Raw genomic sequence first — 26,643 nt, 5'->3', positions numbered from 1 at the left:
AATCTAATAATTCAGGAAAACTTCAAAATATATCACTGGTCTGATATCTAGGGATGTAATGGAACATTTGTTACCAGAAGTTTTGAGAATATTTTAGAAAAATTTAAAAAATGCAGCCATGCATAGTCTAACTTCACTGTAGCTTGGAGCAAAAGATAAATATCTTGATGTCTCTTCTCTTGCTGCCCTTTCCAAATCAGAGCGTAAGGAGAAAGGGAAGGCATTGGGTCTGAAAACAGCCAAGATGCAGAATGTAGGAATATGTGGTAGTCTTTTGCCAAGTCAAAAACAAATGATAGAGCTTACAGTATATTTACTATTGATCTAGGACAGTGAGTTGGCAAACCTTCCACAGGAAGTGGAATATAAAATTAGTAGAGGCTGGAGCAGATTATAGGGGATCTCCTGAGGGTTTTAACCTCCAGAGTTAAGTTAATTGGCAGTGCAATAGTAGATTAAAATTATTATTTATAATTGTGGGCTAATGAACACTACAAGACATAATTTTAACCATTTCCTCTCTGTAACTGTAACCATTCATGAAAAGTCCCATGCAGTGTTCAGTAGGGATAATCAGAAAAAAGAAAGAAATATTAGTAAGCATACAAGTGGTTTGAATTATAATACTGAATGCCATCATATAATCCAGTGGTACAGCCTCAACTAAAATATCATGTTTAGTTTTGTTCACACTCAAGAAGTAAGCAAAAGTAAATGAAAATCATTATAGCCATAGAAACATTCTCCCCGCCAGAGTGATTGACCATATTCTTTTCAAGTGAATAAAAATCAGAGTGGATGTGCTAAAGGACTGCAAGATAATGAACAAGTCAAAAGAAAGAAGTAAAAAGAAAAACAAATCGGATTTTTCTTTTTAAGCTTTCTCTTAGCACAAGGACAATGAAAGACAGAAACTTAAGCCTTTCTGTTTTTTTGTAAACATACAGCCATCAGTTTGAGTTCAGCATAACTGTTGCAGAGATATTGAACTTTCCTTCTTAATCTTCCTTTCTTCCTCAAATTCCCTTCTCAAATGGCACACACTGCACAGCCAAATTGCTGGATACTTTCTGTAGCCTGGCTGTGATCTTTGACTTGCATTTCTGTATGGGTTTTTGTACCTGAATTTTAAGTGTGACTCTTCCCATGCAAGAACTCCCAGAACAGTTTTTTTTTCCTACAGGTTTTCATCATTTTGTGTCTTAATGCCCTGATTGGCATTCACAAGTGTGGTCTTGCCTTGTTCATAGCGGTTCAGAAAGTTGCAGCTGGGATTAAGCCTTTGAACCTTCCACCCCCTTTGAATCTTTCTGTTGGTTCCCATTCTCAGTTGCATCAAATGCTCAGCCATTTTGGTTTCAAGGTCCCCTAAGATTTACTGTCTGTATGCGTATTTTTTCTTGTGCTAGCAAAATGCCGACTTTTGTTCTCCAGTAAGGCAGTGGTGATACCTTTTGTCTTCACCCTTTTAGTATTTTCAAATGAATATTGGTTGTAAAGATTTTCACCAGTGCTGCAGTGTTGACAGAGTTCTCCATAAACATCTGTAAAGCTACCCTTCAAACTTCTTAAGGTTCTTCTTTAATACAATGCCTAGAGACAAATGAGGAATGATGGAAGATTTTGGATTCTATCACTATGAACAATATTCTCTCATCCTCTTTATCTCATTCCTCTTCTGTCTGCATCCACTTGTCTTTTCTTCCCCCTCATGGTTAGGCTGGGTAGCTTTTGAGGGCCCCTTCTCCTCTCTGTTGGCTCAGTGTGTGTCGCTCAGGAGACCCTCTGTCCCTCTGTGACTCACTTCTTTGTGCTCCAGAGTGCAAATACAAAAATTACTGGATATCCTTTTTCATACAGTATACAGCGAGGCCGGGAAAACAATAGCTGCAGATTATCACTGTGGCCAAACTTTTGGGGAGTCTAGAAAAGGTGTATTTATATTGCATAGTAAGAAAGCCTAGAGTTGCATTATTTCTAAGTAGAAAAAACTCTCTTTTCTAAGAGAAGAGATAGATAAACCTTGTTCTTCAGGGGAAAGGTCGATCAACTGATGGGAAGAAGTGCACTTTTTGAGAAGGACATCTGTCGGCTTCCTACTGCACAGTGTTTTGCAATGTTGTCTGAAACAAAGATTAGTGAGAACTTCAACTGAAATACATTGCAGGAGGACCCAGCTCTAAGTACCACTTTTTCCTCTGTTGGGATTCAAAAAGGACTTTGCTCAGAGTCAAGCCTGATTGTGATTCTCTGGAGTTTTGGGACAGGACCTTGACACTTGGCAATAAGGAATCAGATAATTTCATTATACTGTGAAGTAAAATTGCATTTTAAAATGTCAAAAATAGACATGAAATGAAATTGCTACATATAGGTAGTGCTACTTTAAGCATCTGGTACCGGTTACTCCTAGAAATATGTTATTGGATTAGGTGGATCATTGATCTGATCAGTCACAGCAGTTTGTGTATTCCTGTCAAAAAACTGTTGTTGCTCCAGAGGAATTATTTTTAATTATTGGAAGGGTATTAAAAAAGTGACATATAGAGGTTGAGATGAGGAAGCTAGTTCTTGATTTGCTTTAAAGGCAGTCTGCTGTCTTGCCTAATAAGCTTTTAACAGTGGAATAGTTAAATTGGGAAACAGGCCAAGAACAAAGGGAAGAGAATGTAACATCCCTAGTCATACGGCTGGTGGTTCGTAGTGCGCTGGGACTGGCAGGTCCCGATAACACCACTGTTACATCCCATTAATTAAAGTGCTGTTAGGTTAAAAGTGACTTTCATGAACTGTTTTATTTTATTCCAATCCATAATTCTGGAAACAGTTGTAACATTTTTCAGTCTGATGTCTTCCGTGCTACTTTCTGCTTCTTGATGAAGTACAGTTTTCAACTATTGTGTGTTGTAAAGCAAGAAATTGTAGAAGATCAATGTAACTGATGAGGTCTTGGTGCCTTATCATTTTATCTGATTAAAATATGTTGAACATTATCTGTCCTGTATTAGGTGCGTAGTAACATAATGCTGCCTAGGAGACATAAAGCGTGTGCATGCGCGCTCTCTCTCTCACTCTCATATTTGTTAGGATTAGTACTAAATTCCCCCATGCTTGTGATTCTTGTGTGCTTTGTGACTGAAAATTCATCATAACTGGTGCCTAATCTGCACCTTTGATTTGGGTTCTTACTGTAATCACATTTTAAACATGCACTGGCCCTGTTTGAAGGGTCCTTAAAAAGTTGTTTTTTCACTACAGATCTGGATTTTGAAGTTGAAAACAAGTTGTTGAAAACTGCTGAAATGGCATATCTAGCTAGTTCTTCTTTTCCTCAGCCTTATCTGCCCACAAAGGAGAGGACACGTCCCAATTCAGTCATGCAAGTGGCTGAAAGCCTGAAACAGATCCCAAGCCGAGCCTTGAGCTTCCACTCTTCTGTTGCTTGGGGATTGCCTTTATGCTTTTTGTTTCTATTTTGGTTCAGGTAGAATTTGAAAGGAAAGTGTCCCTAGGAGAAGTGATACGTGTATTGCCTAAACTGGGACAAGGGAGGCCAAGTCACTGGATTTGTAGGTCTGCGCTGCCACTGGCAACCCACTTCTCCTCCTGTGCCTCAATTCCCACATCTGGGAAGTGGAGCTAACACCCCACTTTGCAAACATAAATGAAATCTCATGCCTCTTCCTCAAGGCACTTTGAATTTTTTTGGCAAGACATCTGTCTGTGTACAATGGTGACAATAATTCCTTTGGTTAAGCCTTTTGGGTATTGCCATCATGGGCAATCTGTCTGGAGCAACAAGGTGCTCTGTTGCTCTGATGAGTGAGAGTGAACTCAGGAATACAATGTAGAGGAAAATCTTGATAGGTTTATCACAGTTTATTATTAAACAAACCTTGTATTAAAGATCTTTGTGCAAAATACATTCCTACTTTGATTTCTATCATTAAAGGAGCCTGTCTCCTCTCTACAGAGAAGAAAAATCTTAATGACTTCATAGAGAAACAGCCCAGAAAGCTGAATATTTGAGTCCCCCTTTGTTTCTCTAAAACATGGATTTTGCTTACAGCTTGTGAAACTGCCGAGGACAAAAGTTCTATAAAAAGCAGATCTCCATAGTACCCCAGAACCGGATACCTGATGAGTATTTTAATTAAATTCTTGGCGACTGTGAAGGCCTATGTGAGTGGCCCATTCTTGACTGATAAAGTGTAAAATGGAGATCTGTCATGCAAAGCAGCTTTCTCATACCAAGGTAGCCTTGTCCCTGCAAGTGGTGGTTGCCGTTTGTCTGCCACTGCCCTTTCTTCCCTCTTTGTTGGTTTCTTGTGAAGCAGTGGCTGTTGACTGGAGTATTGGCTCTGAAAATCGAGAATGAGGAAATGTTTATGCTCTGTCACAGATTATTTATTCATTTATTTATTTCCTGAATGATCCCCAGCCAGTCAGTTAATCTCTTTATAAACTGGCCATTCACCTCTGAAGTCAAGGCTGTAGGCTGGCTGCCTCACTGGAACCTGTGTGTGGAAGCATCTGAGCCGCTCAGCCTTTCCAGCAGTGTTGACAAAAAGAAACTAGAGGTCTGTTTTCTCTCTCCAACGTGGTCTTGCATTTCCTGGGCAAACCTGTCCAAGTCTCTTCATTTTGGTGCTGCAATTATTTTTTTTCACCTTGAAAAAAAGGGGAAATATATTTTTCTGGTTTCACAGGAGTGTGATAAGGAAACTTTTATCAGTGCTAGTGAGCCATGGTGTAACAATATAGTGGGATGGCAGGAACTGCACCTGCCTCCACTTGTTTCTACATTCTGTAAGCTCAAGGAGCTGTGTGGACTGAGTATGTACCAAAATCTCAGGTTTTCCCTTTAGTAGTTTGAAGATTTTTTTTTTGAAGTATGCAGTTTTATATGTGGAAGGATTTTCTACGTAAACCTTAATGTAAAAATACAATGGGAGATATTCAGGGACAGCTTTTTTCATTTTCATTTGTAAATACAATTTTTGAAAGCCCTCCAACTATCCATCTTATTTACTCAGAGCTTCCACTGACCTTTTAATGTGTTAGGAAGCTCCCCAATCCTATGCCACAGGTGTTAGCAGACTGTGTACAATTTAGGTCTTGAGCATGCTAGAACCTAGATACCAGATGTGTTTTATTCTCATCTACTACATTTATGCAGTGCTAAGAAATCCTGCAATTTAAAGACTAGTTAATAGAAGGATTTAATGACCAGGAGTCAAAGCCTGCTGTTGTCATTCATAGCAGGGTATTCTTCTATGATTAATTCTGCTCTGAATAAATGTCCAGAAATGTGTAGTTTCTCACAAATTGTACTAGAGGACAGGCATTTACGTTCTATAAAAACGATGATTCTGTGAAATTCACTCACAGAGTACTGTGCTTGGCTGACATAATCTTTCAAATGGCCTAATCTTGTAAGCACAGGCAAATCTAAAGTACACATTCAGTGGAAAATCAGTGGTTCTTGTTCTCCAAAGTTTAGTGTTTTGTTTTACAATGTCATTCAGTCTTTGAGAATGCATTCTGGAGAGAATAAAGCAAGCAGTACAATCAGCAATAACATATTTGTGAGTTATAACCTTAGAAGCAGTAGGTTATTTTCAACTAATGTGTTTTTCCCATAGAAGACATGAACTTTTGTACTGGTTTATTGGGAATATTTATTATCATCCTGCATTTTTTCTAGCTTAAAGTAGGACCCCCACTCTGGTGAACACTGTATAAAAACAGCAAAATAGGCAACCTGTGCCTTGAAGTGATTTCTGTTTAAGCATCACTATTGCCAGTGAACTTAATTAAAAATATAAATCTTGATCTTGAAGCAACTGGGTGTTTTGCAGTTGATCTGAGAAAAGCAAAGGCTTCACTAATTACCTTTTTTTGGTAGAGATTCTTTTCAACAGCTGTATGGAATTTAGTTGTTTGAAATCATCAACATGTCACTTTAGATAGAACATAGAGTATGTGAACTCAGCTCTGCTCCCTGCTTCCTCTCACAGCATTACACAAAAGCTGTTTTTTTGATTTGAAAATAAGTGGTATATTGCCATAAATACCTTCCAGTTGTAGATTCTGCTTTTTTAAATTGAATACTGTCTTTTGTGTGTTTCTTCAGGGCTAGCTGGAAAGATTATAAAAGCCATCATAAATGAAGGATTTCAGATCTCAGCTTTGCAGATGGTAGGTTTCCTTTTGTGTATGTTTTTCTGATAAACAGAAGTTAAAGAAGTGCTGTGTGCGCTTCACAGCAATGCACAGGTGTTTTCCTGCAATACAAAACCCTTGTGCAGACTGTGTAGCAATGTTTTGGGATCAGCACTGTCCTTGTGATATTTGTGTTTTATTATTTGATTGATCAGCTGATCTGTTTCTCATTGCTGGGTGACCTTGAGCCAAGACACTTTACCTCTCTGTATCTGACTTTCCCTATAGTTAGAAGGGGGATAGTGATACCTGTGTCTTCTGGAGCAATTTGAGATATCTTTACAAAATGTACTAGCTAAGATTAGAGGAATGATTGTTAATATCCCTCAATTTTTTTTAATATATATTTAGTATGAATTTAGGGGAAGGTTTTTAAAGATACTTCAAGGATTTTGACACCCTGATCACCCTCAGCAGTTAAAGGAAGTTGGCACAGAGATTGTTCCCAAGAGTAGTCCTGTAAGTCCTGCCCTTTGATTTTTGTGAAAGTCTCAAGATCTGAAATCCCCCTATGACTCAAATCCCCACAAGAAATGAAGAATAGCCCCTTTCCTTTACTATGCAACAAACAGATCCTCTTGCATGTCTTAGTGGCATCAGCCAACACTACGTTGTCTGCTTATATTTAAGGTGGAAGAAGATACTGTGTGCTATGTTGCCTGTGCCGTCATAGGCTAAGCTGTTGACAAACTTCATATTGCAGCTGTAAAACCATTCCTTTTACTTAGTAAAACTTCAAAGAGTATTCTGAATGTTTGCAGGTTAAGAAGGGGTGTCTGTCTGGGTTTTTTTGTTGTTGTTTAAGGCAGACTGGCTAACATTTTTGTTTTCTTAGTTCAACATGGAGCGTGCAAATGTGGAAGAATTCTATGAGATTTACAAAGGTGTCGTCGCTGAATACGTGGTAAGCATAAGTTTGAGAAGAATCTGTTTAAAAATAAAATATGATTAAACGAGGAAGCGGTCACATCTTTCCTTTTTTGGGACTTTGATAGGATTTCTTCTGGGGACCTAGTATTAGCCAGTTCTAGCTTGTTCTCAAATTAACTCATCTTGAAAATTGTGCTATCTATGTTGTAAGAAGGGAGAGTCTTTTGAGAAAATTGTTCAGCCAAAGAATTTGTAAAATACAACAGAGTGAAAAAAAAACCGTCAGGTAAGTTATTTTATTGCAGTAGAGCTATGTGAATGTGTCACATCTGTATCTTTGATTTGATACTGCACTAGTGGCTGGGACCAGAGTATACATTTATTATTTTGTTTACAATGGGCTGCTGATTTGAATGCTTTCCTAATGACATTTTGAGCTATTCTTAAATTTATTGATCTGACTTTTGTGGATCTTCAGAAAATTTAAGAAGTTTAAGATACGCTGTAATCCCAGTGGACATCTAAGACTCTATATATTACTATGCCTTGTACTGTCACATAAAACTTCCTGACTGCAGATAGAACAACAGGAATACAAAAAGATGAGCTTGCATTTCTGTATCACCTTCTGTCAGAGGATTTTGGTTCATTTTACAAATAGTAATGAGTTTAGCTTCACTGCCATGCTATGTACTATGCACATTATCCTTAATTTTTAAATGGTTAAATTATTAAAAGTTTTCTACACAGTTACTAATATTACTCTGATAATGACATTTTTATTTTCTTTTTTTTCCTCCTTTATGATTGTTTAGTCCAACTTACGTCAACAGGGTTTGTAGATTTGTCTTTAAATAGGTTAGGAGTACTGTTAGTTCACTCTCAGATTGGGGAATAATCTTAAAGTCTCCTCTGATAACACCGTTTTTGACAAGGGCCAAAGGAAGATTGGACAGGCAGACTTGTACGTACGTGGTGGAATTCAAATATGGTAATATCTGACCAGTATTTCAGGGCCCGAAGAATCCCGTGGTACTGCAAAAGTCTCTGCTTTGAACCAAACTGGAAATTCTCTACCATCTTCTGCAGCTCTTTTGTACAATCTCTGACCCCCTAATAAGTTGCAAATTTTTAATTGGAGAGTTACTCAGAAGGGAAAGTGACATTTAAACAGAGTAAGTCGAAAAAGAAGATATGTTTTAGATGGGATTTGAAGAAAAGTGAGAATCTAGGGCTCTGTCCTGCAAGCCATATGTGCTGGATGCACTCAGTTGAAATGAAATGAAATTAATATCTCCGTGCACTCAGGATATCTGTGAAACAGGAAAACGTGGGAATGCTAATCATGATGGTAAAGGGATCCAGGGAAGGCACATATGGGAACAGCAATAGATATTGTCAGTGCAGGCCAAATAGGAAGAAGTACGTTGCAAAATAGGATATTGAAGAAAAAATATGACCTCTTATATATGTGACTCAGAACCGTCTGTTTTGATCTGAATTTTATTTATCATTCCAAAATAACTCAGCACAGAAGATACTTGGCATCCAAAATCCTTTTCAAAAACTGTACTCCTGTTTCTTTGTCCAGCCCCCTGAGCTCGAAGACAGGGACGGGGAGCAGATTGAAGCCCCCATAATCCAAGGGGAAATGGTTAGCAACCTGCTACACCACTTAGACACTCACAAGTGTCTAAGCAGCAACGAAGCTGGTGAAGGGTCTAGAGCACAAGTCTTATGAGGAGTGGCTGAGGGAACTGGGGTTGTTTAGCCTGGAGAAAAGGAGGCTCAGGGGAGACCTTGGTGCTCTCTACAACTACCTGAAAGGAGGTTGTAGCGAGGTGGCTATCAGTCTCTTCTCCCAAGGAACAAGTGATAGGACAAGAGGAAATGGCCTCAAGTTGCGCCAGGGGAGGTTTAGATTGGAAATTAGGAAAAATTTCTTCACCGAAAGGGTTATCAAGCATTGGAACAGGCTGCCCAGGGAAGTGGTTGAGTCACCATCCCTGGAGGTATTTAAAAGATGTGTAGATGTGACGCTTAGGAACATGGTTTAGTGGTGGACTTAACAGTGCTAGGTTAACGGTTGGACTCGATGTTCTTAAAGGTCTTTTCCAACCTAAACGATTCTATGATTCTGTTCTATGATTCTTCTGGTTACCCCTTGTCAGTCAGATAAAGGCTTGACATTGTATATAAAGCACTCCTCTGTGAAAAGAGAAAGCTGAACAATTGCTCAAAATTTTAGCTTTGTTGGTATCTCCTGCATGGGATTTTGCATACTATTGATTAGTTTTTGTGCTGTTTTGCTTTGTATTTCCTACTGTAGCCAGAATAGAAAATGGGGAAAAAAAGAGGGAGATTATTTTGGGTCAGCTCAGAATCCACTTTGTTAATCAAAAATGCTTGAGCTTGATCCAGTTCCAGGAATGGTTTTGGTTTACCACAAGCCATGTTATTTGATGAATAAACTATTTGCTAAAGAAAATTTGATTTAGCTGTAACTGGGAGTCTTACCAGAGAAACTGTCTGCTATTTAAATTCAACTCTGGACTGTTGATGTGGCTGTATAAGGTAGACCAAGCTTGTCTCACACAGTATCACATGCCTCTGTGTTGTAGTTGGTGGCAGCTGGTCTTCAGTCTTCAGCTTTGCATTGTAATGGAGGAGTCAGGAGTAACTTTGCTCATGGTGTTTGCTGTTGCTGGTGGGATGTCAGTGCTGATACAGAAACAATAGAAAAGGGAGGAACAAGAAAAAACACAGTTTGCGGGCAGGAATTCAGTTGATTCAACTAAAGTTAAAAGCCTGTTTTTTCTCCACTTTCCTGTTAACAGTTATTTAGATGACAGAATTCAATGAAATTGTACAGAGTAGTGACTTTGTGGCAATTTACTGTTTCTTAACAGAATGAAATATATTGCCCTTTGACCTGTTCTTAACAGAGAATCTGTTGGTGATAAGACGTTTTTTTGGAATTAAAGTATTTATTCATGTTGTAGAGCATGAAACTAGTCTGCACTCTTTTCATGTCCTCTCAGGAATACTTCTGCCTACATTTCCTAGGATCAGGTTGATGATAGAGGCACTTGGCTAAAATTCTGTCCTGTTGACTTCAGGGTGGGGACATTAAGCACATGCTCTCAGCATGGAATCCGTTATGAAGATACCAACTCTTTGGAACAATGCTGCTTGACTTGGAGTCTTTGTGTATTTAGTTTCCATCACAATTCATAATAGGCAGAGAAGGACTTAATCCTTCTTTTCCTGCTGCTTTTTTGCCCACTCTGTATGCTCTTGTTCTTTGCCGTGGCTCATCCTTGACCTGCCCATGGCTGGCGGGTGGGATTGCAGTACCTTACTCATCCTTCCCTGTCCTCCCTTCTTTCCTGTGAATGTTCTCCTTTCCCCCTTCCTCACTGGTTTTGATTCTTTTAATTGTCCTGATTTGTTTAAAACTTGTCTGTCCAAATTTCTAGACAGGTATGCAATTATAAGGGCATGTTTTAAAAAAGGAAGTCAGACTAAAACATCAAAATAGGTTCTTTCTGCTTGTGAAACCTATACCTCTAATTAACAAACTCCAAATTGGCACTAATGCCCAGCGTTAATTTAAGCTTATGAAAACTAAGACCCATCTTGATCACCCACTCAGAACTCACGATGTCACTTTACTCTCCAGGAGGCTCCAGGGAAACAGACAATTTCAGTGTAACTGAGATTCTGGTAACAGTACACCACAAGAATGTTGCCAGATCAAGGACCCTTCCCCTAACAGGTTGTGCCACAGGCCCCTTTCAGTTCTGTTCTGTTGGCTTGCGTGTTTCAGCTTCTGTACTAATAGATGAGGAAAAGACAGTGAGAACCAAAAGCCTAAGAGACATTTTAATGACTTAAAACCATCAAACGGGTGTATATTTGGAAACAAATATAGCCTGTGTACTGTGCTCCCTGTAGGAAACACTACAAAGTACATTGCTGCCTGTGGAACTGGCTGAACATAGCGTGATTTTTGAGACTTATACCCAGCAAAGTGTGTTCCATTGATTCAGTCTAGTTTGACAAGTTATGGGATACCTCTGTGAAATCCAGGTCCGGATCAATAAGGATGTAGCCACAAAAGAATTTAAAGTATTGTGGATGCTGTTGCATGCTATTCAGTATCCTGTTGAAGCTGAATATCCAATTTACCTCAATCTCCACCTTCTAAACCAAGTAGCAAAATGGAAAACATTTCTTTTGTTGTGAAATCTAATGACATCTTTGTTTCATGTTTTTGCTTTCCTAAATGCACCAATATTTCTTAATTGTTCCTGTCCTGTAAGTTTAGGTCTAGTTTTGGGGGAGGAATACAACCCTTGCTAATGCCCAAAGAAGCTCAGATTTGTTTCTGTCTTTTTTCCCTTCCAGGAGATGGTTACAGAGTTGTGTTCAGGCCCTTGCATAGCAATGGAGATTACACAACCCGAGCCTCCAAAAGTGTTCAGAGACTTCTGTGGTCCTTCTGACCCTGTAAGTACTTGCTTGAGAGATAAGGAACCCTTAAAAAGTTGATGTGCTATCTATGTGAATTAAAATATCGCAGTGTGGTATAGCTGCCATGTACCTGCTGCATTCCTTGGAAACATGTAAGCATTACATTATTATGGAGGCCAAATGCTAGTCTTAGTGGACCAATTTGCAAATCCTCTAGCAACTCTTCTGATCTTACCTAAACTAGATGATAAAATACTGTGATGATATTTATGTGAAAGGAAAGCTATCTAGACAAAAATCTCTGTTGAAGATTCATAAATATTCTAACACAAGGCTTCAGAGCCCTGGAACAAATAGTTATTGCTTGTGCAGGCCAGTGTAAATCAAATGTTAGTCCACTGCAGTCTGTGGCATTCTCCTAGGGTGAAACTGTAAAAGGAGAATTGGTTCCTTTGTTTCTTAGAAGGAAGTGAACAAAAAAGGATGTAAAAGTTCTCATACCTGTTTGCTATGCTAATGCTTCTAGCTTTTATTTTTCTTTTCTTGAGGTGACTAATTGGATATGTGTGATACTGTGTGCAATTTGGAGACAAGCATAAGTGCCGTCTCAAAAAGTTTGCAGTTTTTTATTAAACAGTGAAGGCTACTATAGCACACAGGAGCCACGAGGTGAAATATCAAGATAGAGGCAATGAAGTCAGGATTTGTGTGGGTTTTTTGGTTATGTTTTGATGTTTTAGTTGCAGACTGAGTGAATTTACCAGTTTGCATGGAAAATATTCACACAGATTAATATTTGAAGGGGAGAACAAGTTGTTCGTGATATATTTTTCTTCAGATCCAGAGTTTCCATTACAGAAAGCACAAGTTAAAGGCATTATCCGAACCTTTTTTTCCCCTTCTATTTGGTAACATTCAAATGTTTCTCTGCTGGGTTAGCACCTTGTAAGCAGAGCATAACCTGTTTATCTGAGTTTTAACTGCAAGATGATATAGCAGTAGTAATGTACACAATATGGTGGTTTCAGTTTTGTTTGAAATTCCATGTTTAAGGTTTCTGGTCTTTAAAACTTTCAAAGATGCAGTTGTTTTATTTGGGCCTATTATATCCTTTTCATGTTTCTGCTTGTTTAATGCCTGATACGTTAAAGTCAAAATATGCTTGCAAACATCACAGCTGCTTTAGGTTGTTAAAGACAAGTGTACCGATAGAAGGGGAATTTCTCTATTTTCCCTTACTACATCACATGAAAAGCTCTGTCATAGCCATACAACATGTGTGTGACCGAAGGAATTGTTGATGAGCTGAGGAACTGGGGGATGTATAAACTGATGGCTTCTCTGGGTAGCACAAGAAAACAGCAAAGGAGGGAACTAAATTCCTATCTCCCAGATCTCTTGCTAGTGACCTACCTATGCTGTTTGTGTTTCCCTTTTAATGGTTAACTGTGTGACTTGTGAAGTGAAAATGAGTACCTGTCTGCTTCTAGTGGAAGCAGGTGGCTGTAAGTTTTGGACACTGACTTCATAGTGGTTACACTAATGGTAGGTTTGGAAGACAGGCAGCTGTGTTATATATTTCTGTCTACTGTTTTCTATAAGAATTGCACGTAATTGATTCTTCAGGCACATAAAGCATATGTACAGTCAGTACAGCTGCTCTCAAGAGTGATCTTTGCCTGAAATTTATCTGTCTCTTCAGATAGCGTTTGTAGCTTGTCCTTGAGGAAGAAGGGACTAAGGTATCTCAGTGGTCTTTTGTCATTCCCAATCGGAATCATCAGAGAAGCTCACAACTGAACTTTGTGGTTACAGTATCTGTCTCAAATAGGGGTAGCAGAAACCATAACAGCAGTTTCATTATCTAACAAGGTTATATGCAGACAATGAAGATACCATGGACTTCATATTCTAGTGGTTAAAGTAAATCTAAATGTCGTGCAAATAGTGCATTATTATTGAGAGATCTGAATCTCTCTGTAACTTGTTTGTTTGTTTATATATGCTAGATCCTGATGTGTGTACAGCCTGTTTATAAACACAAGTGAAGAGTAAATTTACTACAAAATGTACCTGATTTGGGTCACTTTGGCTCCTGTTAAATAGTACCCTATTTGGCAAGTAGTGCCATTGAAATCACTGTGATTACTCTCAAAACAAGGTGCTGTTTGAACTGAGTAGAGGTATTGAAATTTGACATATAATGAATCTCTCCCAATCACGTGTGCTGATAATTATATCTTAGATACATAGCAAATGTAATAATTGCTTTGTGGCAAGTCAGATATCTAAACTGGGTATGAATGTTAACAGCCCTTTCAGTCTGTTCTTGGTTTTGCAGGGAGACAGTTGGGGTACAGATCAATAAAAGGCATCCAAAAAGAGGTGACACAAATTTTCCCAAATCAAAGCAAGATGTCATCTGGAAATAGGTCTGGTTTTGTCCAAGTCTCTGATGTTTAGGGCTGAAGAAAGAATTAGAGTTGTTCCATTTTGAGGATTATACTTTAATAAGCTAGCAATTTATACCAAGTATACAATGCTAAAAATGAAATGGAACTTTGTGCTATTTTCTGTAACTGGGTAATATTTTGTTAGCACTGCAGGTCAGTAAAGCTCTCTGCCAAAAATATCCTTCATTATAAACCAGCTTATAAATACTTTATTAAAACCTCTCATGTGGTAGTAGGGAAGACTACTAACCAAAAACCTGTTTTGAGCTTCTTTGTAGTACTGTACAAACAGCCTATCAAATCTGGAAAGCAGGCAGTGGGATAAAGATACTTGTCTGTAAGGAGCTGTGGTGGACACGCTCACTCTCAAAATTACTGTGACCTGATTAGGGCTCAGTGTCACACGTTGCAGGCTTGTGGAATGTTTGTCCCCGGTGGATAGTATATGCACTAGGAGAAATGTTTTTCTGCAGCTTGTTATTACTTAGGTCTGAAGCTACAGCTGCAGTTTTCACATCATCTTCATGCAGCTTCTATGTTGAAATAGCTGGTAACATTTTGTCATGGAATTGTTGAGGTGATTATGTAGTACTCATAAGACACTTGTAAAATGCTGTAGAAATTAGATATATTGCTTTTATTTTTTTATTTTTACCTTTCTTGTGAACTTTCTTCATACACAAATGAAAAGGTTGGTTATACCATGTGATTCCAGGAGTCTACATCAGCTACAGGTTCCTGGCTGATTGCATAATTTTTAGTAGTCTTAAGAGCTTTTAGTTAGGATTGGCAGTATGCTAGAAGTGACTCAAGTACCTTCTGCTGTGAGATATTATTAAAGTGATGGGACGTGCTGCAATATTTCTGCATCCAGATGGCTGAAAAGGGATTTTCGTATACTTGCTTTAGATCCTAACCTGCATTCTTTTTACATTGAGGATTTGCAATTTTAAGGGTAATAGTGTATTAACAGTCTTTTGTACTTTTGTATCAACGCCAAAGAGCTAAAAGGGAGATTAGATGGTATAAAACAAAGCAGTGAACTGAAAGAGCTGGAGCCTGCTTTAACTCCATTCCTGACCTCGCTATGTGACCTTGGACAAAAAGTTCAATACGTTTCTGCCTCAGTTATCACATCAGTTAAATAGGGATAATAGTATCAGCCAAAGAGCACTGTTGCTGTAAGATTTTTGTTTGTATAGACCTCCTGCGAATCTCTAGCACTGAAAAATATCTACATATGTGGCCAAAAATGTTCATGTTCATTCCTAGAACTACATTAGCAGCACAACATTTTCATATTACATCACATAAAAAATAGTTCAGTTGACGATATAAAGAAATATGAAAGACTATTTTTGAGCTCCCAAGTATTCATTTTCTGGTAATACCTTCATAGCTGTTTCAATGTGGATTCTCCCTGTAGCCTAGTGAGCCTTGGTCAGAGTGTTGACAGTGAAGTACATACTGTGTTTCAAGAGAAATAAGATTTATTAATCTAAGTCTTTGGTGAAGAAGATTTTCATATAATTGATTATCTACTCAGATAGCCTGAATCATGTAATAATAATAAAAATTTTCATTCGGTGCCAGACCGTTATCAGCTAGAGTAGCAAACAGATCGATCAGTTACGATATCCTGCTGTCTAAGCCTGCAATGGGAAAGACATGATTGAATTGCTTAGACGTTATTTAGGGTCAGACATCTGACTCTGTCCTTTCAGTTTTTAATTTCCACATCAGCCTCTGCAGGTCTAATGAAAATGTGTTCTAGACAGTACTAAGGCCTCTTAGTTGGGGGACATGGTAATTTTTGACTAAGTGTCTGTGGAGGGAGATTCTTTCCTCTAGTGCAGCCCCCTTTTGCTAAGCTGACACTGCTTGTTCATAAAGCCCAAAATCTCGGTGGGTTCAGGACATCTCACACCTTGTTCTGTGTCACCCCTCTGTGCATGGGCAGGGGGCTTATTAAGACTGGATCTAGAAGAAAGTAAGTGTTGAGACAGCTGTGCTCTAATGACCCACAGCTGTAATGTGACTGTAACCATGAGTTGCCACCACCGCTTTAGACTGCCAGTAAGTTGGTGTATGGTTTGAAATTTACCTCCAAAAGTGTTATAGCTTGTTGTCAGAGACAAGCCTGTGTCTGTGTGGATGCCAAACACCACACCTGTGGCAGTGAGTTGCTTTCCCTGGTTTAAAACGGATGGAGTCTGCACTGGCTGCACCAGAAACAAGACTGATACACAAATGTCATATTTGTTCTTCCTGTCAAAGCTGTGTGTAGCCCTGGGAGCATCTGAGAGTCAAGAATCCAATAATTAGTTTTTACAGGCATGAATTCAGTGTTCATAGTAAGTTGTCCTGATGTGTCTCTTGCTTCTGAATGGGTATTGCAGAGGTCTGCCAGCCCTTGACACCCTACCCCTGCCGCCCCGTTTGCTTTAATCGTGTGTGTGTATGTGCTTTGTAGCGGCACGTATGCATGATCTGGTTACAATTTTGAGGTGACCTGCTTAGAGCTCTGTTTCTTGCATACTGTCTTCTCAAAGCCACCCTTTGCAGGCAACGGGAAGCCCTTTGATAAGAAGAGGGACTTCAGCCTCACTGAAATATGTCTTTGTGGGGAGATCAGAACAAAAATCAGAGCACTAATAGTGGTGGAGGAGTCTTTTGCTTGCAAGTGGCTTACTTTAAATGTGGCTTGTTATTGCCTGAAGGTTGCTGTCATATGATGGCTGTTCAGTGTCATGTGGAACTGGAGTTCGTAGGCTTACTTTGATTCTTGATGGGTAGGTGCATATGTGTTGAAAATTGCTGTTGTTAGTAGTGACTGGCAGTCTCCATCAGGAGACTAAATACTGACAGAGCCCTCAAGACTGAACTCTGCTTTAAATCCAATGTGATTGAGGCATGTTGGCAAGGTTACAGTTTGAAAAAAACCTTTTATCTGCCACTCCTTGTCTGAGGCTCCAGAGCTACCAGACTTGAACATGTCAGCAGTGCCTAAATAAATCCTGGATGGGAGGTCATTGAACTTAGATTCAGTGGTCACGAATTACAGTCATTTGGTAAAGTAGATAATAAAAGATATTGTATTGTCTGATATCAAGCCCACTACCACCACAGAGGCATGACACTGGGAGTCTGCTGTTTTCATCCTCTGGAGAGAAGGTGCTGGGGACTTCAGAGAGAGGACTGAAACTGGAGTACATTTGCATCTTGTTTCTGGTTGCTGCAATTTTTTTTTTTTTTTTTTCTCAGTTGGCTACCAAAGCCCCTCTAGCCTATGTAAGGGTGTTTTGTAGTTTCCTCTGCTACCTGTCACTCTGATATTTTAGTATCCCTTCATGACAAGGCACCTTCTTAACTGCAATTTCTGGACATTTTCAGGTGGTTATCAACATTTTGTCAAAAATCCTGTATGCCCTCCTGGAAAGCAACATCAACTTCAGAAGCCTCAGGTTCCCATCTGTGTTCCCATCTCTCCCTTATGTCAGGCTGTCTCTGGCTTTGAACTGGTTCTTCCTGGGCTCCTCGTGCCTGGTACCAGGCTGGAATAGCTTGCCCTGTTTTAGCAAGAGGAGGGAAGCTGAACATGAGCCCAGAGACTGAAGAAAAGCAGAGATGTGCCACAAGGCATTAACAGCACTGGTTACTGATCTTCCTTGACTTGCTGTGCTGCCATAGAGACCTCCTACCTACTCCCCAGAATGGGTAATGTGCCAGGGTATCCTGGAGTGAGGTTTTTAGGCCTTTCCCTGCAAAGCATCATAGGGCTAGCCATTTTTATAAGGGTTTAAGCCACACTTAGAATATTTACTTTTTAAGAAAACTCAATTTCTTGGTCAAGGACTTTGTACCGTTCAGCTCTGCAGACACATGAAGACATTTAGCCTAATCTGAAATCACAAAGACTAATTGTATCTATAGGTAGGTGTGAAAGAAGCCTGAAAGACTGGCTTAGGGATCATAAAGGCTCCCTTTGCACTCAGACTGAGTGTATCCCAAAGTAGTAGGTGGGAGTTATTAAAAAAGTGGTATTTTAAGCATCTATGATGAACACAAGATTCTTATAAATGCCGTAAGTTACATAAATTTGTCTATTCTGCCTTGAGGAGGTGAGGTTTTTCGGATTGCGCGGGGTTTTGGTTATAACTGCCCATCTGCATGTCTTGTTTTGCAAAATGAATTCTTCCATGTCCTGTTTGTATTGCATCTTCCTGTTTAGGTTCTCTCCAAGCTTTGAATATATGCCAAGTTTTAGAGAGTGGTGTTACAGATTTGGTATCTCATATAGATGGATCATATTTTATTTAAAAGGTGACCACACAAAGTTTTGAAAGTGCTTGCTTGCCTAGTTTCTTTTAGCATTTGCTTCGTTTGTTTTTTAAATAATGCTAGCTAATACCATATCTTTATTGTATCTCTGCTTACATATCTTAGATAGATTAAGGAGAAAAGTTTTGTTTCTCACTACTGTAGAAAAAGAGGTAGGCTTCTAACATATCAGGTGATCGTGTGATACCAGCCTGGTATAGACAAATACACAATGTAATTTTACACCAGTAGGCTGATCAAAGGTATTCCGCAGGGTTCTCTCTAGGGCTTGTTTCTCCCAGCTACGCTGGATTAAAATGTGATTTACCTCGCCTATGGGGAGGGTTTTAACACTTTTTAAAAATCAAAGTATTCTTCCCCTTGTGAAAATACAGTCTTTCTCAGTAAGATACAGAGCTGGTCATCAGAATTCCTAGGTTGTAGTCTCTTGTGGTCACAGGAGGTCTACCTTCCTTGGTGATCCTTTATCTTTTCCCCCCTCCCTCCTTCCTCCTTTGGACTGTTCTACTATGGTTCTGCTGTAGCTGCTGAGGTTTCTGAGAATAGACTCATTAATGTAATCAGTCCATAAAGGCACAAGGTAAGAGCCTTTTCAAGAATAAGATGGTTCTGGGTTAATTTCAGTCTACGTGCTTATTTTCTTTGCTTCCCTTGTGTTCTGTTTGGTTACAGCAGACAGCAAATCACTCTTTTTACATTGGACAGTGATGTTTTTGAATATATGAAAGTTAATCCCTGAAAAGAAGCATTCAAGCAAAAAACAAATTCTCTATAACCTCAGTCCTTCCTTGGAAAAAGGGAGCAGTGTTTCCAGAAGATATGGGAAGTGCTGAGGTCACTCTGTCTGGAAAAGATGATACTGTTACTGCACTAAACAACTCTTTTCTCCTTCTCCAGTTTCTTAGCATCCTGGTCACAGTGACCTTGTGTGTTTTCAGAATCTTTGATTTGAATAGATTAAGAGCATTTGCTTACATGCCTGACTCAGGTTTTTGTTGACTATAGATAGCCTTGTCCTTCACTTGAATTCTTCCTGACTTATCATTGGAACATAGTAGTTTTGCAGTGCTGTTATGTATACTTCAAGTTAGGAGGTAATATGAATGATATCGCCAGTAAAAAATATTAAGAAAATAATAAACCAAGGTAGAACTTGGTAGAACAGGCTGCAAGGGCTTTTTCTAGAGCACTGTAGAAGGCGGTTAGCAAGAGTCAGCACACAAAGGTGCTTGTTGAAAATGTGCAATAGAGGAAGTTATAAATGTGTAGAAAAAGGGCAGTAGGGCACTTAGTTTTCCATATAACCATGATGATGATGTGATCTTAAGTATCCTGAAGTTGACTGTAGCTGTCCCAAAAGGTTTCATGTCTTTCAGTTGGCAGCTTATGAGTAGTCAGTTCTTGGATGTGCATGACTTTTTCTTTTTTTCTTATCCCAGAGGACTGTTTATTCAGGCTCTGCTTGGTTAATAAATTGGTGGAAGAGCTAAAAATAACTGAACAGAAAAGGAGCTGCAAATCATAGTGTATCTTATGTACTCTTGATGATAAATTGGTACACAAAAGAGATTGATCTGAGGGGAACTGATCACTGCTGGAAGGAGATCTATCAGTTTCTCAAGTGGGTTTCCCCTAAGAGGGATCAGTTGGCTTTCTAGGTGTCATAGGTGGTATCCTTGTACTGTACATTGCAACAGGGTGTATATGAACAGAAATTCCGTAGGTGCTTTGCATGCCATTGTAGTAATGCAAGAAGTACATGCTGTGGCCAGAGCGTATCTGCAGTTATTTTCAGCTTGAGCTACATTATTGAAGGCTTCAAAGTGGGTGAAAACAAATACCATGGCCTAAGCCTTCCCTTCTGTAACAAAAAGAAGTAGGTAGTCTGGTTTTGCATTTCTGATTATGATAGGTGGTATTATTATTATTGTTATTATTATTTTAAATCCTCCTCTCTGCAATTGCTGACAGCCATGAGAACAGCTGCAGTAATAGTTTTCATTCCTAACCACTGGTCTCATTGACTGTGGACACTATTAACTAAACAAAGGCATTTTAAAAACTAGCTATAAAGTGATTAATTCAACTGCTGAGAACCTGCTGAATAATTTGGAGTGCTGCTTGCTGGTCTGTTTGGTTTAGGCTGACATTCTCTGTTCTACTGCAGGGCCACCTGAGCAGAATTTTTAGCAGCTCCTTTCGCTTACAGTATGATAGACTGCATCTGATGTGCACATGGGACTTCCCTTGGATACTCCTACTAAGAAGTTTTCCCTTTCTCTGCGTCCCTTGACTTCCCAGATCAAAGGACTAGAATGAGGTCGGGGTGGAAGATGGGTGAGCAGCAGTTCTTCATGTTCCCATGGCAGCTCTCAAGTTCCCCTAGGTGACTTGGCATGGCCTGAGTTTTGCAGCCTGTGGCTTATCATCAGAGTGCTACACAGGAGTTAAAGCAACATTAAATCAGGAAGAGAGAATAGTTGAGGAACTGGTCTGGGATTCAAAAGATGTGAGCTAAGAGCTAGACACTGAACTTGTGATCCTTGTGAAATGTGTATTTCTTTGTGCTTCTGGGAAATTACTGTCTCCCTGTCTTGGTTTTGCACTCCAAAAAACAGGGTCCATTCTGCTCCTATTTTCTGTTCTTTATGTCTCTTCATATAAGTTTTCCAGGCCAGGAACTCTCTCTTAGTATGTATAGGAACACTGACTAGTACAGCTAGTCCTGAACGCAGCAGGGGCTTTTAAAAAACAGTTGTAACACAAATAATGAGTGATTCCTTCCATCAGAACAGGGCTGTTCACAACTGTGTGGGAAGAGACGGCAGCACTGCTGCTTCCAAGGAGAAGCTTGCTGTTGGATTGGAGAGGCTTGAGGGCACAGAGTGGAAGGGAAAGCTCTCTCCCATGCGAAGCCCCGAATGAGAAGGATCTCTGGGGTTTGCAGCAGACTTGTGAGTTTTGTCTTTGAGTTCATCTGTGTCTTCTGTTGAAGTGAATGGTCCGAAGTTGGTTCAGCTAGGGAAGTCTCGGTAGAATTTTGAAGCAGTTTTTTCTGCTTTGCAGAGTGTAAAGCTCAGATATCTGGACTGCTTTTGCAAATGTAAAATTCCCTCTTAATTTCAGAGGAAAAGATAATTTGTAATTTTTCTTGTTCTTACAGGGGGAAACTCAGCCAAGATATCTGCAGACTAAAAATAATGTCTTGCAACTTTGTAGTGACTTTCACTGGAGGCTCTCCAGATATTTTGCTAACATGAATTAATGAAATCCCAAAATATCCCTTGCAGCCTAGTATTTTTTTTTTATCCTTGTTTTACAGGTGAATTAATAAATGGATGAAATTCTGGATGCCTTGAAGGCACTGGAAAAGCATCAGTAGGACCAATATTTCACCTTTAAAGTAAAGCAACTAATAATCGAATTAACAGTTACACTGTGTTTTCTGATGTCTTGAGGGGTTAGTTGCTTTTCAGTTCTTAAATGCTTCCTTTTTCCAACTTGTCAAGTAATATAAATATCCCTTATTGCACCCAGATAATACAACAAGATAGCTAGATATTTTATCTTTATTCCTATTTTGTGACCAACTTACATTTGGTATGTCAGTTATCACCATCCAATCTAGTTTACACTTAACTGAGAAGCGTGGCTGCTTGCTCTTATCTAAATTCAGCCCATTGGCAATGGCAGATAGGCACACAAATACAACAGTAAATAAGTTTCTGAGCAGGGCAGTTATCATTAGAATTGCTTAAGCATCAACCAGAAGCACCAAGACCAGTAAAAATGCTATCTCAGTCTGGCGAATGTGCCATGTTTGCTGCCCACACCAGGGAGCATGCGGAGAGTTGGTGCAGCACCTGTGGGCTGCCAGAGAGGAGGAGTGGTAGGGAACGTGTGGGAGTGAAGCAGAGAGAATGGAAGTGCCTCAGGGGATGGAGGGTGAGAAGGAGTCAGTGTAACAACTTCTACAGACTTGTGAGCTTCCAAAAAAACTGCCAACACTGGAGTATGGAAGATAATTTTAGGTCCGTTAACAAAACTTCCAAAAGATACAGGGCTTCAGACTAGTAGTTCAGAGGTAGGCTGACTTTAAAATAAACAGAAAAGCAGATGGATTTTTTATTTTTAATTTTTTTTTTCACTCAGAGTGGGCTTTTGTAACAAAATAAACTATGGTTTGATTACTTGCTGCTACTGTTGCAAAACTATTTGATTTTGGAACGAGGTGAGCCTCAGATGCACTTTTTACAGCCTTGCAATTGAAAATGTGGCTGCTGTTGCCTGGATCAGATCATTTAATTTGCTGAACAAACCTTTACAGCCATGCTGTTTCAAGTACATAACTATATGTACACAGACTTGGCTCAGTTAAAGATACCAGAAACTTGTCAGGACAGCCAGTAAGTGATTGGAGGCATAAATATTTCACCATCAGTCAGGAGAAGACAACCTGAATGTCTAGGTCAAATGCACAGTGCTCAGGAGATAGAATATTAGGCTAAATGTTATAAAGACTTTCAATGCAACCTTTCCAGATTCTTGGGAACCTGTGTATCAGTTTGTTTTGTGATAAACGTTAAAAGATGAGGAGTGTTTAGTTTGGAGGGGATTGTTTTAGTTTGATTATTTTTTTGCAATATGTGGCAAGTACAAAAGACTTTCTGATAACACTGACTCCCTTGGAAGTGTGCATAAGGCTGTTGATACTGACTCCATATGTGTACATGACGTTGCTGCAGCTCCTGTGGCACACAAAGAAAGAGAAGTCTTTCTTTGTCACTCTGTCAACAAGAGACTTCTGTTCTGGATTGGTTTGTGAAATCTAAGCTGAAGGAAACCTATTGCATTCTCTTTAACATTGACCTGGTTTTGTATTTAGAAACTTTCTGAAGTACCTTTCAACAGGTGGGCCCCAGGTTTCAGGGCAAAATGCGCTCTTCCCCAGTTAAAGACTTTACAGTGGCAACAGCACCATCTTATGTAGGTTTTTCTCTCTGTAATATAGACAGAAGGCTTAGCACTGCATTTAGGGATGATTAAATGGACCTCGGATTGATGCAGGAGTAGAAAATTGTTGTGTTCTGCAGCTGCTAATGTTGAGTGTAAGGTGGCTCATCGTATGAAACTGGGGAACATGTCAGGTCAGAGCTGAGGTAACTAGGGGGGAAGCACAGACATCAAAACTAGTTGGCTAGAGTTTGGAAGGAGTATGGGCTGCAAAGGAAACATATGAAGCAAGCTGGGGCAAGCTAGCCCTTGTGGTATCATGCACAAGATCATCTCTGACGACAGATTTCATTTTGACAGTTAAGCCTTTGTCTTTAGATGCGAACTTCTGTGAGGAATATATCAGACTGATCAACTGAGGTTGTTCCCACAGTAACAATACTGTTAAGGTGTTTCTTAGCTTGAATAAGCATTACAGGAGATGTTTGTCTAGTATTGTATTCTGCATGACGGAAGCTGTGCTGCTTTTATCATTTTACCTCTTGCTGATGGCTTGTGTAGCAATGAGTACTTTGTGCAGCTCCCTGCAGCAACCAGCAGTGTGTGATATGACTGGTGCTAAAATCCCCTGAAAATAAAACCCAACTGAAGAGCTGTGATGACGGGAAGAGAAGAGAGAGGCACTTATCCTACCTACCTTACATAGCTGTTGTACTGCAAAAGAGTCTTTTTTTTCCTGAAAGGACTTATCACCCTCTGCTCACTACAGAGGAAGCTCAGGTGTCTCACTTGGATGAGGCAGTCAGCTTTCTGATGGCTAAAGTTCAGTCAGACAAATTCCATGGTGAGTGGTGGAATTTACATTGTTTTGTTTGTTCACAGTTAATGTGTGTTCTGTTCTCTTGACAAGGGCATAGCTGGTCCTTAAAAGGAGAAAGGCACTTGCTTGTTTGCCTGAGGCTGGCTACTGCCTTCTGGATCAGCTGGCACCCCAAGGGGAAAGAGGGACCATCTCTTTCATGACAGCAGCAGAGCATGGAGAACTGCAGAAGAAAAAAGCTTCATGAGTGCAGGGTGGGGAAAGCAGAGATGGGGAGACCAAGTCAACATAAAGCCTTCAGAAAGAGTGATGAATGAGGAATGCCAAGAAGAGCAAGGAGAAGACGTGCAGTGAGGGCGTGGATAGAGAAGGAAGACAAGATGTTTTACTGCGGGCTTAGACGGGACTGTGCAGAGTTTGTTGCAGCCCAAGAAGTCCTCTGAATGCTGCTGGCCTAAAAGCAAACCTAAAAGAATGAACCTGCCCTGGGAGCACACTATGGGTAGGAGAGGGTTTGATCACAAACTCTCTTATTTTTATTCTGCTTCACTCAAGAGGACCAGTAATGAATTTTCAAGGTTTCCTTGTTCTAGTTCATGTTCAAGTAGAACAAAGTTTTAGGCTGTAGAAGTTTCTTTGTCTGTTTTTGGTCCATTCAGAGTTTGTGCTGTTTCCCACTGAGGAGGGAGGGAATGGTTGCTGCACAGTCAGTGGTCGCCTCTTTAGCTTTTCCTTGAATGCCATTTAAACAACAACAAAGCACGCAGAAATGTTTATAAGCAGTGGCCTTTTGGCCTTTCTAGATACCCAATTAAGTATTCAGGGCAGATGCTTTTAAAAACCTGGTCAAATTTTCTTGAAATCTGCGGTTTTGGCTGGAATACATATTACTGTTCTATATAACTTCCCATCCAGCCCGTGAAAAAACAGCCATTTGAAGGAAAAGCAGTTAATGAGCTTTGCTCATGAGTATATTTATGATTTTTTCAGTCTGATTTTGACATATTACTGGCATTGGTGACATTTTTGTTTCCCTTCACTTGTATAGGAATAGAAAGATTTTAGAATGTGCGAAGTACTTCATACAGGCACTGTTGCACCGGGAACAGTTATAAGATAGAGAGAAACATGAAATATGTGCATCTGTATCTTGTGTAGGACAAGGATGTTCAAAGGGCTAGCTGTAGACCAAAGCCCAGCCAGTAAGGTGTGGTCAAATAGCCTGCTGAATAAGACCAAAGAGAATGAAGCCTTTTGGTACAGCAACCCTCGTTTGTTTTGCCACAGACAGTGTATTCTTTATGTGAGGTGCGAGTTTGTGGCATCCCTATTTACACACGCATATGAAGTTCCAGCACACACATGTTACTCTACTCTCATGCATATGGTAGAGCTGCAGCTGCTCTTAACTCCTCCATCATCCCACTCTCAACTCCTTTCAAAAAGTTTTTGAAAACCAGTACACAAAACACATGCCCTGGAAACTAGACTCAGCAGAAAGCTTAGGAAAAGAGGTTTAAAAGGGGATGGAGGGGGGTGGGGGAACCAACCCAAACCCCACTATTCACTATTATATTTGTATCTCCCTGTTGTTGCAGATGAGGCCCTATAAATAAAATGCTTGGCAAGCTTCCTGTTGTGGAGCAGAAGAGTGTATATTAATATGTGCTATGAGGAATAAGTTCTGTAAGGAACTCTCTTCCTCCTTCCCTGAAACGTTCCCAAGATTTCCAGCCATACATACACAAGGACACCTATATATGATCTGTACAGCTCTTTGTGTCTCCATCATTTACAGAGGCCTTGCTCCCTGAGGGTTCCTCAGTGGTGTAGTAAGAAAGCTATGGAATAGTAAAACTTTGGAATTAACAATTATTGTCCTTTTTTTGGCTATGTAAATATAAGCAGAGACTGCTTTACCTCTTGTCCTGTTTGTTAACTGATGGCAAGAAAGGCTTATTTAGATTCTTATTAATCAGCTGCTAACAATTTAAAGTGCTGGAGGACCTACCTTCATGTACTTCGGATCTAATTAACCCCAGGCAGAACAGAATGAGTCCCTTTTTGTGCAAGATGGCTGATGAGTTTCAGGAGGGCAGGAGAATGCATAGCAACCTGCATTGAAAAATTGAAGGCAGAACAGGAGATTGTGTACTGCAACAGTAGGAGCTTTTGCCAATGTTACTGAGAGAGTGAGTCCGAGAGAAGAAACATGAGGTCTTCTGTTATGAAGTTGTGAAGTAGAAATGAGAGCTTAGGAAAAATGATAAGTCAGGAGGCCATAGCTGCTTTTAAAGTAAGAAAGAAAAAAAAAAAAAAAAAAGAAAAGTGGGTTTGGTGAGGAAGATGGGTCAAGAGAAAACTTGGGAAAGTTTCATAAGAAGCAGCATTTTTGGACCTGTTGGAGGACGGAACAGTTTGAGCAAGAGTTTGACAGATAGGAAATAAACAGAATATGAAACACCAAGCTTTAGCTTTTTAGATCTGAGCTGTTTCTTGCTAAAG

General features: G+C 39.7%; 1 protein-coding gene across 2 annotated transcripts in view; it reads left to right on the top strand.

The window, feature by feature from the left end:
- NME7 (NME/NM23 family member 7) overlaps positions 1-26,643 on the top strand; it is a 93,471-nt gene that overhangs the window by 47,619 nt on the left and 19,209 nt on the right. For both annotated transcript variants that reach the window (XM_050898655.1, XM_050898645.1), the window contains exons 8-10: positions 6,137-6,201; positions 7,061-7,129; positions 11,506-11,607. In XM_050898655.1, the coding sequence (XP_050754612.1) occupies positions 6,137-6,201; positions 7,061-7,129; positions 11,506-11,607 (236 nt within the window). The remainder of the gene's footprint in view (positions 1-6,136; positions 6,202-7,060; positions 7,130-11,505; positions 11,608-26,643) is intronic.

Source organism: Gymnogyps californianus, chromosome 1 (genome assembly GCF_018139145.2).
Source record: "Gymnogyps californianus isolate 813 chromosome 1, ASM1813914v2, whole genome shotgun sequence".
Lineage (NCBI taxonomy): Eukaryota > Metazoa > Chordata > Aves > Accipitriformes > Cathartidae > Gymnogyps > Gymnogyps californianus.
The sequence above is the reverse complement of the archived record's forward strand: the minus strand, read 5'-3'. Positions and strand labels throughout refer to the sequence as shown.